Genomic DNA, 19,042 nt, shown 5'->3' with positions numbered 1-19,042 from the left:
AATGAGAGGCTGGTGCATAAATGAGGTGAGGCAGCCCAGCCCATCAAACATCGTTGGCCACTGTTACTGCCATGTTGCGGTCATAGCCAGAATAGCAGCCCCCTCCATATCTACTAGGGTGAACCCCAGCGCGGTGAACAAGTCTAGTCCCATTAAATTTGCTCCTTTACAGGCCACTTGGAAGATGAATGAGGGCAATGTCTTTGCACCATAATGCACAGTTAATTTAAGTGAGCCCAGCAGCTCGATTTTGGAATCACCATTCACAGGGCCGTAGAAGGTGGGGCTAGGGGAAACGCACTGAAGAACTGACTATAAGTGCTTGCATAGAGCAGGGACACACTGGCCCCTGTATCCAAAAGCAGTGGAACACTCACATCATTCAGGGTGACGGTGCATGATCTGAATGGCACAAGACCTGAAGTTACATTGTGGATGATGGCAGGTAGGGACTGACTAGTGCACATATGTGGTTTAGCTGGAGCTGAACGGCAGACACTAGCAAAATGATTTTGTTTTCCACAATTATGGCATGTCTGGCCCTGGGCTGGATAATTTTAGGCTCTGGTGAAATGAGAACGAGATGCACAATTAGCACAGGGGTGTTGTTGATGTGGTTGTCGACGCTGTTGCCACGTGAGTTGCATTACTGAGTCAGGGGCATCTGCAGCCGCTTCTGCTCCCCAGTTGGATGGCTGCTGGGCTGGTGCAGTTGTTTCCATAAATGTTAATTGACTGTGAGTTGACTTATTTTTATTTGTGAGAGTAGCCACACATTCAGCAGCGCTTTCCACTTGAAATGCTACAGCAATTGCCCTAGATAATGTCAAGTCATCTGGCTGTAACAGCAGGGTTTCTGTAATTTATTATCACTTGTGTGTTCAATCAGCTGATTGCGGATCATTTCACCGCACAACCCTCTGAATTTACAAGAATTCGATAGCCCTCTCAGATTGGCCACATACTGATGGACGGACTCACCAGGAAGTTGATGGCGCCGGCAGAATATGAACCGCCGTAGCAGAACGCTCTGTGGAGCGCCGAAATGTTCATTCAGGGCCGTTACAGACTGTTTGTAAGTGTTTTCACCAGTATCGCTGATTGTTCTGAGCACTTGCTGTCCTTCCGCCCCCAGGCAGTGTTGGAGAAGGGCTTTTTTTCATGCCGCGCTCACCTCTTTGAGGCCAGCCGCGATGAGATATGTCTCAAAAGACTGCAGTTAATGGGGCCACAGAATAGGAGGTTCGCCTGGAAGAGCAAGAAAGGGAGGCGGTGGTGGTAGAGAATAATCAGCCATCCTTGTCGCAAAAACGTGGTGTGAAAAATAAACAACCAGGCAAGAAATGTAGTGAACAACTCTCTCTTTACTCTTACTCTCCAATCTCCTCTTATCACACATGAACTACACAGAACCAATCACGCATAACAATCAGACATGCATTGTCATCACAGAACAGTCTCTCTTTTTCATAAACAGTTCTTTTTTACCCTCTAGTGGACACAACAAGCATGTAATTTTAAAAAAAAATAATAATTATGTTTTACAAAAGCATGTTTTTTTGTGGTGGAGATGTGGAAGCCCTTCCATATTTTTAACTCTCTAAAGTCTAAACATCACATGTATATAGAAAATGTTATTAAATGGTTGTGACGAGCAGGGTGGGTGAGAGCCGTGAGGGAACGGTGCGAGGCCGGTGACGCAAGTGATAACGAGCATCACCTGTGAGGCGCACCAGCCTTGAGTCTCTCACGGAGGAGCTCCGGGAGCATAAAAGGAGGAGCGACAACAGTGAAGGATGAGAGAGGACCAGGACTGGACTTTATTTTATGTTTTATTATGTTTGTGTGGCCGGCAGACATCTGCGAGGGTCTGCCGGCATTACTTTCGTTTTGTTCTTTGTTTATTTTGGTATTAAAACTTTGTTTGAATGTTCGCCGGTTCCCGCCTCCTTCTTCCCGTACATATGAACTGTGTTACATTGGTGCCGAAACCCGGGAGGAAGGAGGGACATGCTGTCAGAGAGCCCTCGCTGCTGAGGGGGATCGCGGTGCTGCGGAGTTCGGGCAGCGCGGGAGTGAAGACCGCGAGAGGCTGCCCAAGGCAGTGGTACTGGAGCCTTGTGAAAGGTGGGACGGAGACCCGGATGCCATGCTCCTGGGACGAGGTGGGGTGCCTGCCATCCTGGAGTGAGCGGAGGAGTGCCGTCATCCACCGTGGGCCGGAGCCTGCTACCATCCACTATGAAGGGGAGAAGCAGGAGACGGCGGACTCACTGCCGGTTGCCCTCAACCGGAGGAGCCATCACCGGCCGCCAGGAGGCAGTCGAGGATCGGGCCGTCCACCGAGCATCCAGTGCCATCGCATGGCACCGCGAGGAAGAGCCTCTCGGCTGGCTGAGGACCGAGCGGCAGTGTGTCTGGGAGCCGGACCCAGAATTTTTTTTTTCTCTCTTTTTCCTCTCTCCCCTCTCTCGTCCTGTCGCTCCCCTTGCTTCCGTCTCCTTTCTCTTGTCTCATCTGTCCTTACCCCCAGGTGCTGCGGCCGCCAAGACAGGCCCCCGAGGGGGAGTAAGCACAGTCTCGGGAGTACCCCCCGTCCTGCGAGGGGCGATGGGGGTATGTGACAAGCAGGGCGGGCGAGAGCCATGAGGGAACGGCGAGAGGCCGGTGCCGCAACTGATAACGAGCATCACCTGAAAGGTTTTTAATTTTGTGAATATGTGTATGTGACTGTGTTTATGATTCCCAACAGCCTGCTGGGAAATGTAGTTTTTCCCTGTTTTCCTCTGTTCCTCCCTGTCCTCTTGCAGGAGCCTAATTGATGCCACCTTTTCCTTGTTATAGTTGCAGAGAGGAGCTTGCATTGACACAGAAGTAACTGGCTGTTCACCGGAGAGTGCATGGCCTGTCTGCTTTCCTAGACCTTTTGTTGAATGATGTGCTGTAGTGACAGTGTTTAATTGCCCCATTATCACTGCCTGTAGATGCAGTAGGGAGGTGGGTGGCTTTTGTTTTTACTAACCCCTGTTTTTTCCTGTTATTGGTTAGTAAGGTAGTCAGGTAAGAGATTTGTTGTATATTTGATGTTTTTGTTTGATAGGTTATCTAGACTCCCTTACTCCCAGGTAGCTTACTCCTTTTGTTTGTTATTTTTGCTTTAACCCCCTCCTGAAGCTAGAAGCGTCTTCTCATTATTTATCATTTCTTATTTGAGTTCTCTCTATTGTTTTGACTTATACTTAATTGTTATAAGAGACTTTACTTTGAATAAAACCTTGAAGAGTTAATCTGTGTTTATGTGAGTTCTGGGAATGCCAACAGAACCAACTCTTTCTCATTTTTGGTCCTGTTTTTTGAAGGGATACGTTTTCATTCATTTTTATTAGGGCCCGAGCACCGATGGTTTGATGATGGAATTGCTCTGTTTATTCTTCTTCTCCAAAGTGAATAGCATTTTTGAGGGCCTAAATGTGCTCAAAAACTCATGAAACTTTGCACATGCATCAGAAGTGTTGAAAATTTACATCTGATATGGGTTTCAGAATTAGGCGTGGCAAAATGGCTAAATAGCGCCACCTAACGTAGTGCCCCTCGCGCTACATTTCACGAAGATTTTGAAATTCGGTACACGCATTCAACAGCCCAGTACATACAAAAAAGTCTCTTGGAGCAAAATCTGAAACCGAACAGGAAGTCAGATATTTTGAATTAAATAACTTGCCATTTTATGCCATTTCCAGACGTTGTACTTTAAAGAATTCGTCCTAGAGCTTTAATCAGATCAATGTCATATTTGTTCAGTCTAATCTAAGGCCTTTGTGACGTTAAATTGCGAAGATCTAGAGTTTTCACTGAAGGGCGTGTCCGTGGCAGCCTGACAAAGTTCGATGTTTCGCCCTGAAACAGGAAGTTGTTGTAACTCAGACAAACAATGTCGGATCTGCCCCAAACTTCACATGATTTATTAGAGTCCTGACCTGAAGACATCTTCATAACAGTTTTCTGTTACAGTCATAGCGCCAGTTGTGGACAACAGGAAATGACGTTTTACACTGTGATTAACTCCTCCTAGAGATTTAACCAGATCAACATCAAATGTTGTAAGTCTAATCTTAAGACATTATCAAATATCAGAGATCTTGAGTTTTCGCTGAAGGGCGTATCCGTGGCAGACTGACAAAGTCTGATGTTTCGCCATGAAAGAGGAAGCTGTTGTAAATGAGGCATACAATGTCCGATCTGCTCCAGACTTCACATGTGTGTCCTGGGCTAAAGACATCTATATGACAATATTCAGTTAGTCATAGCGCCACCTGCTGGCAACAAGAAATGGCATGCTTTACACTGTAATTCACCACCAGAAACACATTTCAATATGCCATGAAGTACCAAACATACTAGAAACACGTTAAATCATGCAACACTTGACTAAATGGTAATGTGATTAACGCCATGAAACAGGAAGTTGTTGTAACTCTGCTCCAAACTTCATACATTTGATAATATTTCTAGCTTGAAAACATCTATATCACAATATTTGGTTATGGTCAAAGCGCCACCTGTTGGCAGCAGAAAGTGTGGCACTTTTAAATGACTTTGCCATAATTCTCCTGTATTTTCTCGCTTACATGCATGTCAGCCACTCTTCACAGTTTTCTTGAGGCCAACGGGTGGCGATGAGCCCAGGTGCGAGGGCCCTTTCGTCGCTGCTTGCAGCTTTTTTCTATATGTTACTCTCCTGTCACCTCTAGACAAAAGGGGGACGCAACAATAGATTCACAGTGCATGTACAGATTTCTGTGTTAATGCACTAATGTGCCACCAGAGGTCAGCATCAGATCATCAGACTGGAAATGTGCTATAGCAGTAGCTTTTGTGTGTGTGTGTTCTGAAAACCTGTTCTAGTTGAGCACAAAAACAACATCAAGACTTTGAAAGAACATAATATGGCCCCTTTAATACTGAGAAAATCTATCAGCATGAATACAGCATCGAGTTACAGTTACTGATGCATACAGTATTTGTCACCCATGATTTATTTATTCTGCAATCAAAACAAAGTAGTATTCATCTGGTCATGTGACGGGGTAAAACTTTCTTAACTTTCTTGCTTAGTGGCTGTAAGCTGAGAGGAGAGCAGAATAAAGGGCTGTTCACACATTACGCCGCGCTGCTTTTCTATTTTTATTGTCTTTGTAAACGTGTGATAGATGAACGTCTTTGACTGCTGCATTCGCGTCTTTCATCTTTTGCAGTGTCTCGCACGTGACACAGATCTAAACAAGCGCAGCGCACAAATTAAACAAAGTTCAACTAGTGTGCTCTGTGTGAACGGCCCTTAAGAGATGATTGGACACAATAACTGAAAGTGACATTGATAGAGATGAGCGCAATGAAAATGAAATAGATATTGAGCTCTGCATGCAGATCATCTGCTGTATAAAAGACTGTATAAAATGCCTTCACAGCTCCCTGTTTTCATCCATCCATCCAGAGAAGTGTAGCACAACAGGACAGCCTTGTTTCAGTCTCAGGCTACGGCTGGAAAAGAGAGAGAGTTTATGTCATTTCACCACTTCCGTCAGCTGCTCTCATGACCTCCATCTTTCCATGGCTCTTTTTTGTACCATATTCATGGAAAGCAGTGCCACAAATGTACCTTTATATGAAAGAGCAATATCTGCTCCTGGATCTTTTATTCCATATAAAACACAGTGTCAATGATGCATGTCAAACACTTTAATTCCAGTTCATTTAATTATTGTCAAGCTGAATAATCACAAAAGTGAGTAAAAGAGCAGTGAATACAGCACAAGATATCATGACAGGCCTGTGTTCTGGGCTATGATCAACTGTGATGTAATCAGCCACTTTTAACTTTTAAAAAGTTGTATGAGGTGCTTTTAAAACTACTTAAAGCATTTATTAAGATATTCTATTGCATTATATATTTTCATAAATAATCGTAAACAGTTAAAATGCATTATAATATTTGCAGATTCCTTGTTCCATCTGAAACTGGTTGTTTGTCATGTGTTTTAAAGGTGCAATATGTAGAATTTTCTGTCCCCTAGAGGTCACTAGAGGCCTATTCAAAACAAAGGCGTAGCTTGATGACGCCAAGTTTGAGCGTGGAATCTTGGGACATGTGGTCTCCACCTTACAGCCGGTGCAAAAGAATCGGGACAACAATAATTAGTTTTCTGTCTATAAATATATCAAAACAGATGTTCCCCTGCATAATAAAACATATAATATATTAAAGCGCCTATATATGAAATAGTTTCTACAAAATAAAACCGGAAACCGAGGGTAACACAGGTATGATGTCATTAACAGGCGACTCCTCACACGTCCCGCAGCCTTGGTTAAAACTGAAATTTTCTCACAATTTACAAATAGTTGGAAACATTTGGGATATTGTAAGTACTCTAGTAAACAAAATATATAACACTGGCCTAGTGGTTTTTGGATATTTTACTGGAAAATAAGTATTATAATGTATTATAACTGTGGTTACAATTATTCAAGAGATCATACAATATAGCCATGCTGCAAAGTTCATAAATGTGATTGAAATGTAAGTTCTTGTAAAGCGAGGAGAGTGTATTTCTCCAGTGTTGGTGTGTTTTGTGTGTATTCTATAATATACCAGTGTTTGAGCTACTGTCGCAGGCCTGGATTGGGCCGCTGAACTCCAAACGCAGTGATGAAGACGTTAATGACGACGATGATGAAGATACAGCCTGTTGTGATGTTCTCTAAGACATTCAGCCGGAGATGTTTCTGCTCATCGTTCAGGTTCCACTTCACTGCAATCAGCAACGAGAAACACAGTCACACTTCAGATGAGCTCTGAACAAACACAGTAATCCAGCATCTCAGCTGACAGGGAACGTTCTGGCAAGGTTTTCTCAAAGTTATGAACAAACGTTCTTCCAGTAACATTAATAAACGTTCATTCAAAGTTATCTGGTCTTTAATAATGTTCTAAAAATGTTAGCACAAAAACATTATTAATACATCATTCATGGAGAGTTTTTCCTGAAATGTTTCAGTTGGACGTTCATTTTTTAAATGTAAGTAATGTTCCCATAATGTCTGCAGAATGATCAAATGGAATGTTCCCTTTAACAAGCTTTTGTAAATCATTTAAAATAGTGGATGTTTTGAACATTCAGAAACAACATTTTCATAATGTAATGGGATTGTAAGTGAAACGTTGTTATAATATATTTTTGTTAGCTTGTTAACTAACATCAACTTCAGTTTTGCTGTCCAACTGTGTCTTCAACATCCTTTCACTCTTAAAATATAAAAATTATTCTAATATTTGGTTGTGCATTATTTTATCTGCATATAAACACAGGTTTGTTTCAAATGAATGAAAAAAATCCATTTGAAATATAGCTGCAAGCAGCGATGAAGGGCCCAAGCTCCGGCACCACCACCACCACGGAGGCTTTAAGACTGATTCATACTTCTGCGTCGGACCTACGCCGGAGCCTCTGCACTGTAGGCTATGCGTCTGTTTTCATTTATACTTCTGCGTTGTTGTCTGCGTCGCCGTGCATGCAGACCACTAGTGGGCAGTGTCTGCGGTCATGTTGAGGATCAAGGCAAAAGCCGAAGAAGAAGCAGCTCGTCATGAACGTTGTCAGAGAAGCTTACATAAAGAAATGGCAGAGAAGCGGCAAATAGGACTTTTGTTGCAGTTTGACTGTATGTGTCCTCTGAAACAGAGCATTTATCATTCCTATGGAAGTTGAAAATGCTCGCTCTTCTCCAATTGCTCCGTGCCAGTTTTTTGACCTGAGGGAGGGGTTCTAGCAGACCAATCACAGCGCTTGCGGTCCGCGTAGAATTGACGCGTTGTTACATTTTTGAAGAGGTGCACGTCATGGCCACGTCGTAGGCTACGCATGGTACACACAGCCTACGTCACAGCTACGGCATACACTCGACGCAGAAGTATAAATCAGCCTTAAGGGAGACGACAGACTATTCACGCACGCACAAATCTACTACGATGGTACCTCAACATTTCACAGATGTAAACCCATGAGGCAAGAAAAACTTAAAAGCATATTTATATATCTTAAACTTCTGGTTAGATGAGCCTAAGCTCAGATCTAATATCATATCATTTTAGAATACAGTATAGGATGTACCGAATATTCTTCAGTTTTATGCAAAACAGAAATACGACAAATAGAATATCAGATCTTTGTCATATGGCCAAAAATAAATAAAATGCTTTTTTGCATAGTTGTGTTAGACACATGAAAACTGTAACAATGTAACCTTGCTCTTACTTGAAATGCGTCTCCACATTAAGTCCTTGAATTTGAGGGTATTGGACCTGGAAAGTCCTTGAAAGGTCCTTGAATTTGAATTTAACCAAGGTGTGGGAATCCTGTATGAGACTCCTGTTTTCCTTTTTTCACATTACTTTAATCCCTCGCCATGGCAACACCGTTTGAGGTATCCAATATCCGTTCAGAATTTAGTATCTTCAGAAATCTTCAGATGCCAAAACTGTAGGTTTTGGCATCATGTTAAAAAAGTTTAATGTGTATCATATAAAAGTTTAAAATTCAGAGACTCGATTTAAAAAAAAAAAAAATTCCACATTCAAACCAAAATAGCCGACGTCCTGTTGGTCAGAGCTAATGACTGTAAATCAGAAAGTTGTCTGGCTTGATGAGAACAATATGTGTACTGAGTTTGGTGACTGTAGGTAAAATTAACCCTCCTACTTTTGTCAAAAGGTGGCGCTACTGAGCCCCTCCACCATGCCCGTTTCAAAGGCATTGCCCATGTCTACTGGAAAACAATCCTGACGTGTGTCGAGTTTCATGCAATATGAAGCATGCTAAGAGCCTCAGAAACACCGGAAAAATAGCAAAGTTTGATGCATTGTCATGGCAACGGTGTTTAAGATATCAAGAAACCTTTCACAGGTTTACATCTGATGTGTGTTGACATTATTCTGACGAAGTTTAAACACAAATAAGAGGGTAAAAATAAGAGGCCGATTTCAAAGCATTTTGAAAGTGACACACTTCCTGTTGCCAGTTGGTGGTGCTATGTCTTTGACTTTTAATAGTCACATCCATGTGATCGGCCTCCTACAGCGAGGACACAGCTGAAGTGTCATCCATATCAGTCCATGTTTGTAGAAGTTATAACACACTTCCTGTTTCTCTTTTTTTACCATAAATACGTTGCCTCGCCACGGCCAAACCATTTGAGATATCCAAAATCCGTCAGCAATTTAGCATCCTTAATGTCTTGACTTCATGTTGAAAAATTTTGGTGTAAATTGTATGATGGCCTTTGGAGCAGTAGTTAAAAAAATCCACATTCAAAGAAAAATAGCTGACTTCCTGTTTGTTGGAACTAATGACTGTAAATTAGAAAGTTGTCTGGCTGAGAACAACATATATACCAGGTTTAGTGACTGTAAGTAAAAGTCTATGACTTTGACTCACAATAGTTGCATCCATGTGATCGGCCTCCTACAACAAACACACAGCTGAAGTTTCATCAAAATCAATCAATGTATGCAGAAGTTAGAAGTTCACACTTCCTGTTTCCCTTTTCTCACCATAAATTTACTTCAATGCCACAGCCAAACCATTTGAGATATCAAAAATCTGCTCGCAATTTAGCATCCTCAATGTCTTGACTTCATGCTGACCGAGTATGATGGTGATCAGATGAATTTCCTAGGAGGAATATCTCAAAATCAGGAGCGTGCATTTTTCAAACAACCATAAATACCTGACTTTCTGTTGGGCTGGCATCTAACTATGAGCACAAAAGTTGTTCGGCCGATGAGAAAATATTTACCCAAGAAAAACAATAGGGCCTTCGCTCTTTCAGGGCTTGGGCCCTAATAACCAAGAAAGCAAGGTGAGCCAAAGCCACAAACCTTCAAAAACTCAGAGTTTGAGGTTCAAGCAATAGCAGTAGATGTTCAACACATTATTCTTTAAGGTTTTTCACCGTCAGTACCAACGCAAAATATCAAATAGTTCAGTGTGAGCTGGCCATTTTCTTCACACTAGACTCTTCTGATGAGCTTATTGTCGGCCAGGGTCACGATTATTGGCTTGTAGCTGTTTCTGACGATACATCAGTTGTGACCCAGACTACCTTGCTTGCTGGTTCAGAGCGGTCTGATCATCACAGATTAGTTGCAGTCTGACTGAATGAAAGTGCTCTCTGATGATGAGAGATGCATTATCCACCAGAGCACTCGCTGAAAACAGCCTTTTAATCAACAAAAATCACATTTCATAATTCATTGTTACTGTGTGTGTGAGATGGAAAGACTGAAAATGAAAGGCGCTCACATCACGCTCAACTGGTTGAGAGAGAGAGAGATGCGTGAGGTCAGCGGGTTCAGAATGGAAGCTCTGGAGGGTCACAGAAAGGGAAAGACAGGCAGAAAGGATCTGCTGATATGTAGGTCAAACAGAACAAGAGAGCAGGGGAGAGCGTATTGTGATGCCATTGTCATGTGTTGCTCTTTAATCCCAAATTCAAATTCAGTTTCAAAGAGCGTTCCTGAAGCAGAGCTCTGCTTACAGCTTCAATATACTGAATGAACGAGTGTCAACAGAGATTCACTCAGCAGTTCTCAGGCACTGCAGTTTCACCACATATGTGAATATAAGACAAAATAAGAAACCCTCATGGGAATCTTTGTGCAGAAAATGTTGGTAATTTTATTTGGAAATAAGATTAAACTGGTACAGCATGTTGTTCTGCTCTGATTTTGAGCTGTAATTCAAAAAATCCCCATTAACCCACTCAAATTAACCACTTCTCAGCTGACAGGGAACATTCTCAGAACGTTCTTGGAAGGTTATGAACAAACGTTCTTCCGGTAACATTAATAGAATGTTTATTCAAAGTTATCGGGCCTTTAATAAAGTTCTCAGAACGTTAGCACAGAAACATTTCCAGAAGAGGGTGGAGCTTCAACAGCTCAATAACAACAAAGCTGGAGAATCTCACACAGCCAAAGACTATTAACTACTATTATTCCTTTATTTATTCTAATGTTTCATTAAAGCATCTACAAATGTATAAAACTGATCAGAGATCAGATAAAACCCATAGACGCATGATTCATGGGTTCACAGAGATCATCACCCCCAGTGGTGAACCACTGAAATTTCAAAATCTTTTGAAACAGATATGAACGTAACAAAGCCTCGTTTACTGAAATCAAGTGACTTTTGCAGTTTGATACGCGCTTTGAACCACTGATTCAAAACAAAAGATTCGTAAAGATTTCGAAGCTTCATGAAGCAGAGTTTCGAAAGCACCCATCACTACCTTTAACGCTCACACAACCAAGAAAACACATTTTAAAAATGGACGTTTTAGATGTTCAGAGAACATTCCAAAATAATGTTTTCATAACTTAATGGGAATGTTAGCAAAATGTTCTTAGAACATGTTTTGTTAGCTGGTGCTTGTTACCCAATATATAATACTCTCACATACTCCATTTAATTACCTTGAACAAAACTCATCATGAAAATCATTAACCTTTGTTTGAAAACATGTTTAAAAATTTTAGTCATTCTCATTAGCTACATAAATCTATAACCTTTAAAAACAAAACATTGGTTCTAGTGGTTCAGAGGACAATAAGATCAAGCGTGATGCACCTGTTGTGCCCTAGTAAGGCAGGTTTGTGTGTGTTCTCATTCACCTATGAAGATGAGCAAGATCCCCACTAACACTTGCAGACAGAGCGACAGGCTGATGAGTGTGATGAGGGACGTGTACAGGGTGAATTCGGGCCCCTGCTCCAGCACGGCCTTCAGCTGAGACGCGTTAGCCATGAGCAGGGCCACATCCAGCATGCTCTCCGCCACGCTCTTCTTATTGGCATAATGGTTCATGTTCAGAGGGGCGGGCGACAGACCCAGACTGTGAGAAGCCTGGCGAGAGAGAGAATAATATTAGTACACCTTAATCCTACCAACTACTGAACAGCAATATCACAAGAAAGGATGATGTTTGACGGATGTCTTGAGGAAGAGCATTCCACAACCCGCAACACTAAAAGACCTGGCAGCGATAGTGACCAAACCACCTTTAGGAGTCACTAACAATCCCACGCTAGAAGATCTTAAGTAACCAACGGGTCATGATGTTGAAGTAAATCAGATAAATATGAAGTACCAAGGTTATGAAGAGCTTTGTAAGTGAGGGTCAGTACTTAAGTAAGTTTATACTTAAGGAAACTGGAAGCCAGTGAAGGTGATGAAGAATTGGAGTAATGTGCTCATTCTTACTTGTGCGAGTGATCAATCAGGCGGCGTTTTAAACATATTGTAATCATTTGATGTTTTTAGCTAAAAGGTCATAAAGAAGTGAGTAATCAAGGTGAGATGATGTGACAAAGGCATGTGTAACAGTTTCAGAGAGGATCATATGACCAAGTGTCTGACCAAATTATGTTCCAAATTTAGAAAAAATAGAGGTTCTTGTGAGATTTCGTTTAGGCACCGTACCAAAAATAGTTCTCCAGTAACAAATCAATACATACACTTCTTTCACAAAACAGTGGCCAAATATGGAGCCTCTCAGACATTTCTAAAGTGTTTTGTCAAGATTAGAAAAAGATTGGATTATAAAGTAGTGCAATAAATTTTGTACAATTTGAAATCTGACACCACCCACTAGAAGAGGAGCTGTTTCCATGGTAACGCAATATCCAATTTCAAAATTTTGAGTGTTTAAGCTTTTGAATGATACCTAATTCATGATGATTACTAAAATATGTGATATGGAAAAGAAAAAAAAAGAGCACCAATTGTTCTGCTTTTAAGGATCTTTCTGACTCTCTTTAAATAGATCTCTCCATTCCATCCTTCTGTCCATTTTTATTCCTCTCGTTCATTCATGCTTCCCATCAGTATTCCTCTGCTGACTGTGCAATCGTAATGACACGACGCTCTCCTCACTCTCTCTGGCTGCGCTCCAGCGGCTGATCGATCCACCAGAGGGAAATTACATTTCCCTGATCCTCTACAGAGCTTTTAGTTACACTGCTTAAACACACACACACACACACACACACACATCCGGTGTTGTATTGACCCTGTCCACAGACAGACACCAACAGCTCATAACAATTGGAAAAATTCAGTTTAATCCAGTTCACACACACACACACTTGAGCACATACAGCTCAAACTCATTTGACTTTAAATGCCATTTCATAAAGGAACTTCACTTCCTCCTTGTGTTTACTCACTAAAGCTATTTTACATAGTAACCTTTTAATTTCCCTGCCTGTATTACAAGTATGATAAAAAGATTTTTAGTATTAAAGAGCTCCTATTCTGCTTTTCTCCATGTTTATCTTTCTTTAGTGTGTAATGTTGCTGTTTGAGCTTGAAAAAGGTCTCCAAAGTCCGTGTCAGTGTTTCTGAACTCCATCTTGAGTTTCTTCACAATATTCCTCATTTAAATAATTCATACGCAGAATAAAGGGGCGGGGCCTGCTTGAGTTAGTTAGTAGTGTGTTGAAACTGGCGGTTATGGTAAGGGGCGGGACATTTCCCAAACACCAATCACAACACACTGCTGCAGCCGACCAATCAGAGCACATTGTGCTTTTCAGAAGGAGGGGCTTCATAGAGACAGGAACTAAACAGAGCGTTACTGACAGACTGGGAAGAGAGGAGCTGCAACAATGGAGAATATGAGGAAAATAATCAACATTCAATCTAGTAGAGCCCAAAAACAACATCAAGACTTTGAGAAAGAGCATAATGTTAATGTTAATAAGGTGTTCAGTTTCATCTGCTGTTCATGAATCTCTTTATATGGGGGACATTATCATACTGGAATATATGAATATCATGAGAGAAATCCTGTGAGAACTCATTTACTCATTTCTGGTTCTGCACTTTTTGCCATTTGTTGGTCTGTGTGTTTCTGGTCTTTAGGCTCGGGTCGCTCTGGTGGTCTATGGGACTTTTTACCCTTTTGATCAAAATGAAAAGCTTGTGAAAGCAGTTTTTAGTCCTGATTGGTCTGTGTTCAAACATCTGCTCTAGAAATACTGTATAAACTCTCAAAATCTGCACAATTTATGGTGAAACAAAATGGCAAATGTGGTTGCCACAACTTTACTGTAAATAATATAGCAGCACAATTTTAGGATTTAACTTAAGGCAACAGCTATATGCACTAAGTAATAATGGCATTATATTCTATTTACACTAAGTGACAATAGTAGCATTTTCTCAGCGATATGCTATTTACGCTAGCTGAAAATAGTGATAGATTTTATTTACGCCATGTAAAAGTATAATTTCTTTGCAATAAGAGTAAAGATGCTATCTATACTTTATACTGGCAGATACTATTTACACCTCAGTATTTTAGTACATTAACAAGATGCAATAATATCATAGAGTGTAAATTATTATATTTATTAAAATTATTAATTGGATGCCGCCTTATTGGGAGAATAAAAACCCTCCCTACACCTTCCCCTAACCCTACCCTATAAACACTTTTAATGTTATTAAACACTTTCGCAGTTTATTTCCACTTTTAGAACATTATTTTCATTTTTATTGAAAATAAATGCGAGCTCTGCAAAAGGCAGACTCGAACCTGCATTGATCGCATTAATAGCCAGGTCTGTGAGCCTTGTTCACTACCGCTGCGTGGAGCTAGTGTAAACAGACACTCCGTTAACTTAAACTGACAGTAAAAAAGAAAAACCATAAACTTCATTAACTGATTTAATGTTGAAATTCCAACCTACTGAAGTACTAAAATGTGTTTTTTTTAACTTTTACATATACTGACAATCACCGTAAAAAAAACAAAACAAGCAGCTTTTCCCCAAGACGAGGTAAATATTAATGGAAGATGCACAGTGTCATAAACATAAAACACATCACTAAAATAATGCAATAAACATTCATTTAATAACCCCAGGTGAAAAACAAGTACACTTCTATAATGTGCTATTTTTCGTGCACTAATTTTTTATTTAATATACTAAAAATTCTTCTTTAGTACTTCTTAGGATCATCTTAAGAACATCTAAGTGTGCTCAACTGTGCTATTTTGAGACAGCATGAAATATGAACTAAAATGTGCTTTTAATAAACTATCTCTGTATTAAAAAAATATATTTAGTTACCACTTGTAGTACACTATTAAAAGCACATTTTAGTTCATATTTCATGCTGTCTCAAAATAGCACAGTTGAGTACATGATCCTAAAAAGTACTAAAGAAGAATTTTTAGTATATTAAGTACAAAATTAGTGCATGAAAATAGAGCACTTTAAGTATATTATAGAAATGTACTTTTTTTTTTCACCTGGGACAGAAGACGGAACATAAAACCCTAACGTACATAACTAATACTTATTTCAATGAAAATGAATTGTGCACTCTTAGAAAAAAAAGGATCAGTGGGGTTCTTTATAGAATTGTAGGCTTCTTGATTCAATTTAAGCTTCTAAATAAAGAGAAATGTATTAAATGATTGCATAATACTTTCGTTTAATGGGTTATTTCAATTTTTCTAGTGATAAAGAATGTTTGCGAGCTGATTAATTCATATAATTTAAAGAAAATTAATTAATTAAAACTAAATCTATGATGGGAACCCTAAAATGTTCTACATGAAGCGCCTGACGGAACCCTTTAAGATTCTCTTTAGAACCTTTGTTGGAATATCAATCCATGGATTTCACTGTAAATTGTTTGATGACTTCTTTTTCACTTCCAAAAACTGTACATTTAACAATACCCCTGAAGGGTGCATATTAGTTATTAGCAACATATTATTACCTAAAGCGTACATATTAGTACCTAAATGTACATATTAGTGTAATAGTTATGTTCTGTTTTAATATCATGTTTTGGTTTTCCTGTTTGCATGTCTGTGTTCCCTATTAGTTTCCATATTTCCTATTTAATTAGTTCCTATTTAGGTTTCTGTGCTCATCGCGCACGCCTTGTTTTTGCAGAGTTAGACGCGTTCCTGGGTCAACATACTTTTGTAGATCCTGGAACAACATTCCTGTCCAAAAATGTAGTCCCTACCATATCCCTATCCCTAAACCTAACCCTGAATTATTATCCCTAAAATCAGAGGTGAATAGCACCGATGCAGAAGCACCTAACCCTTGACATTAGCTTAAACTTGACATAAACGGTAAACTTGTCCCTCAAATCTAATTGGTTGATTGGAATGTTGATCCAGGAACATGTTGTACTTGATGAAATCACATTCTGCGCTCATTGCAACCACCCTTAACATCACAATTAGTACCTTCTGACTTTTACACTAGTGTTTTTACAATCTATTACAGTTCATTTCATCTTACAGTGTATGAAAGAGTTTAGATGGCTCAGATACTGTTGTCATTTTGACGCTAGTTGACGTACCTCCAGTCCAGCGGCTCTGTTTAACTCAATAGTGTGCGCCGCCATCAGTGTCCGAGTCTCCAGTTACACTGGATTTCCGAGACAGGACAACAGCAATATTCCTCAGCGGATGCCGGGCCTGATGTTCTTGGGGTTGGTTCAGTATATGATCCATCAGCTGATGTCTTGTTTACACTCATCCAGTATTTACACCATCGTTCAGTCACTGTCTGAACTCTACATGGAGTTTAAGGTGAATTCAGGTTGATTGGGACACTTTTTCCAGTTCATCTCAATGGCAAAAAGTGTCCCAATCACCCTGAATCAGACCGCTTACTAAGTCTTTGTTATAATTCCTACTTCTTGATTTACATTTGTCCTGTAAACAGAAAAATTACAGTAAACATAACTTATATTCACATATGCAAATTACAGCTTAACAAAAGCACTCCATCTGATACTTGTTTATTTTTAAAGCATAAACTGGTGCCTGTAGATGAGGAGAAACAGAAAGTGGCATGACTCAAATTTCACAGTGAATATCCGAGCCAAACTGGGCTTGTGTTACACATGGAGGAAATTCAATAACACACCTTCATCACAGGTTAGTCTGTAAAACATGATGCATTGAAACGCTATTCTTGTGTTATCTGTCTGAAATGAAAGAACTTTTGGAATGCTGTTTTGAACATTCTGAAGATTCCTCTTCCTTCCCACATTAAATGTGACTAAATGAGGAATCGTTCTCCCAAAAAAGAACACTGTCACCATTTACTGGCCCTCATCTTGTTCCAAATCCATATGACTTTTTTGGGAACATGTTTGGTGAAATGTTGCTGGCAAACCATGAGCTGCAAAGAAACACCACAATTGTAGCAAGGGCTGCCCTGATAATGATGATGATGATGATGATGTGAAAGGTAAGATGCCTGTATTAATGAGGAGGCAGAGGAATGTTTGGAATGTTCCATGTCGGTCTCAGATGGGCGTGGAGGAGCAGATGCACTAAAGCAGGATTCAGCAGTCCTTTTCACACGGAGAAATTTCCAGGGATGCCGAGGTGAGTGAGACGCGAGCGCGACGATAGCGTGTGTTTAAAGCCCGACTGGACTCCGACACGACTCTACCGCACAGTGTCCTGGTCACACGCGTGATTTATTGCGGTCTGCTTCATCTCCACCGCCGATGATCTTCCTCCGTCATCAAACCCACTGGAGGTTTCGCCGTACAGCACCAGCACATGTGAGTTCGCATCGCTGCTTTATGTTGATTTCATATGATGGAGGATTTTGGAGCTGAATTGCCTATGTGTCGCACCTGCAGAGCTCGAGCTCATCATCAGCGTTTCAAGCGTTCATTCATTTGCAAAGCGCTCGCGCATAGACACAACGACGGATTTTGAGGCATTTAACAGTGTTGATTTCACCTCGGTATTTTGCATGATTCAAATGCACATTTAATTGTTATGATTAAGTCTTCGTCGATTACATTAGCATTGGTAGCATTTAAAGGCCACGCTCTTAAAGTGACATTTTCCCATGCGGTATAATATCTCATGTTCCACAGCCGCTCGATTAGAATCATATTCAGTCATATTAATGGTAAGTGCGACTTTTTTATGGAATGTTTTATGCTAAAACCGTGATCTTTTTTATATGCACGAAATGATAAAAGTTTTATTTTATTACTTCGGAACCTTTAGCTTCATCAAATTAAGAAAAATGTGCCTTTTGTGCAGTATAGCTTCTGATATAATACGCAAAAATCTGCATATTTAATGACATGTCGCCTTTTTTGCATCAAAAATGTAGCAGCTACAGATTAAAGAGAAAACCATAGCCTAGCAATTACTGTCTGGTAGTAATTTAAACAAGTTTGAATTTTCTCTCTATTTTGAGAATATACGTTTTTATTTTCTTGGAAATTTATGGTTTGTTTTATCTTAAACAGGGCAGAATACATGTTAATTTACGTGCACATTTTTAAAAAAAAATGTTATATATAATGTAATATTAGTATTAAATGAACATGTCCACAAAAGAAGCGCTCACCTAAAGCATTTGCACTAGTGTTAAAGTCCCCCTATGGTAAAAAACAAGGTTTTAATGTTGTTTATATGTCTATGTTGTTTATATGTTTATGGTGTTTTTAATATGCTTTAAGACAGACCATGTGCAAATTCATCAGTCAACAGCATTGCTGAGTATTTTCTTCTTAAAGCTGCAGTGATTTAAAGAGTCTCAAAAACGCAGTTTGAAATCGCTGCTGTTTCTGACGTCACAAACTACCTTGTAACCAATCATGTCAATGTGTGGGCGGGCTTTAGCATATCATTAACTATGCTGCGAAGCAGGGGAGTCTCGAGAAGCCAGGTAATCCTGGAATATTTTTCTGTTGGTATGAAAAATCGGGTATATTTAGCAATATATTTGGCGGGTGTATGATGAATATTATGAAGTTATGATGAGCTATATGCCTTTTGAGTTTTTTTTAAGTTTTGAGTATTGCCTAAGCATTTCTATAAGGATACTGATTGTTAGAAGGCATCTGTTTTGACTCTGACATGGCGAACATTAGCATTGTGTAACATTAGCTACACATTATTA

The 19,042-nt window shown here is 40.0% G+C and overlaps 2 protein-coding genes across 10 annotated transcripts in view; one reads left to right on the top strand and one right to left on the bottom strand.

The window, feature by feature from the left end:
- Positions 1-4,892: 4,892 nt before the first annotated feature.
- Positions 4,893-16,759, bottom strand: LOC125280550 (ninjurin-1-like). Its single transcript, XM_048211154.1, has 4 exons — positions 16,458-16,759; positions 11,735-11,966; positions 6,653-6,812; positions 4,893-5,541 (listed from the first exon to the last, which is right to left on the bottom strand). Exons 1-3 carry the CDS (start codon positions 16,500-16,502, stop codon positions 6,664-6,666), a joined length of 426 nt encoding a protein of 141 aa, XP_048067111.1. The 5' UTR covers positions 16,503-16,759; the 3' UTR covers positions 4,893-5,541; positions 6,653-6,663.
- A 574-nt stretch (positions 16,760-17,333) lies between these two features.
- Positions 17,334-19,042, top strand: part of LOC125280549 (serine/threonine-protein kinase WNK2-like) — a 71,040-nt gene continuing 69,331 nt past the window's right edge. For 7 of the 9 annotated variants that reach the window (XM_048211153.1, XM_048211152.1, XM_048211151.1 and 4 more), the window contains exon 1: positions 17,539-17,678. The gene's annotated coding sequence lies outside the window, so the exon portion shown is untranslated. Of the gene's footprint in view, positions 17,497-17,538; positions 17,679-17,712; positions 18,038-19,042 lie in introns of those variants that run through there. The other 2 variants (XM_048211146.1, XM_048211145.1) reach the window with 2 other exon arrangements.

The sequence above is a fragment of the Megalobrama amblycephala genome, linkage group LG12 (assembly GCF_018812025.1).
Source record: "Megalobrama amblycephala isolate DHTTF-2021 linkage group LG12, ASM1881202v1, whole genome shotgun sequence".
Classification (NCBI taxonomy): domain Eukaryota; kingdom Metazoa; phylum Chordata; class Actinopteri; order Cypriniformes; family Xenocyprididae; genus Megalobrama; species Megalobrama amblycephala.
The sequence above is the reverse complement of the archived record's forward strand: the minus strand, read 5'-3'. Positions and strand labels throughout refer to the sequence as shown.

Coding starts and splice junctions, on each gene's coding strand:
- LOC125280550 (XM_048211154.1), bottom strand. CDS start 16,502: ATGGCGGCGCACACTATTGAGTTAAACAGAGCCGCTGGACTGGAG. Junction 11,967..16,457: donor ACAGAGCCGCTGGACTGGAG/GTACGTCAACTA, acceptor CTCTCTCGCCAG/GCTTCTCACAGTCTGGGTCT. Junction 6,813..11,734: donor GATCTTGCTCATCTTCATAG/GTGAATGAGAAC, acceptor TGCTGATTGCAG/TGAAGTGGAACCTGAACGAT.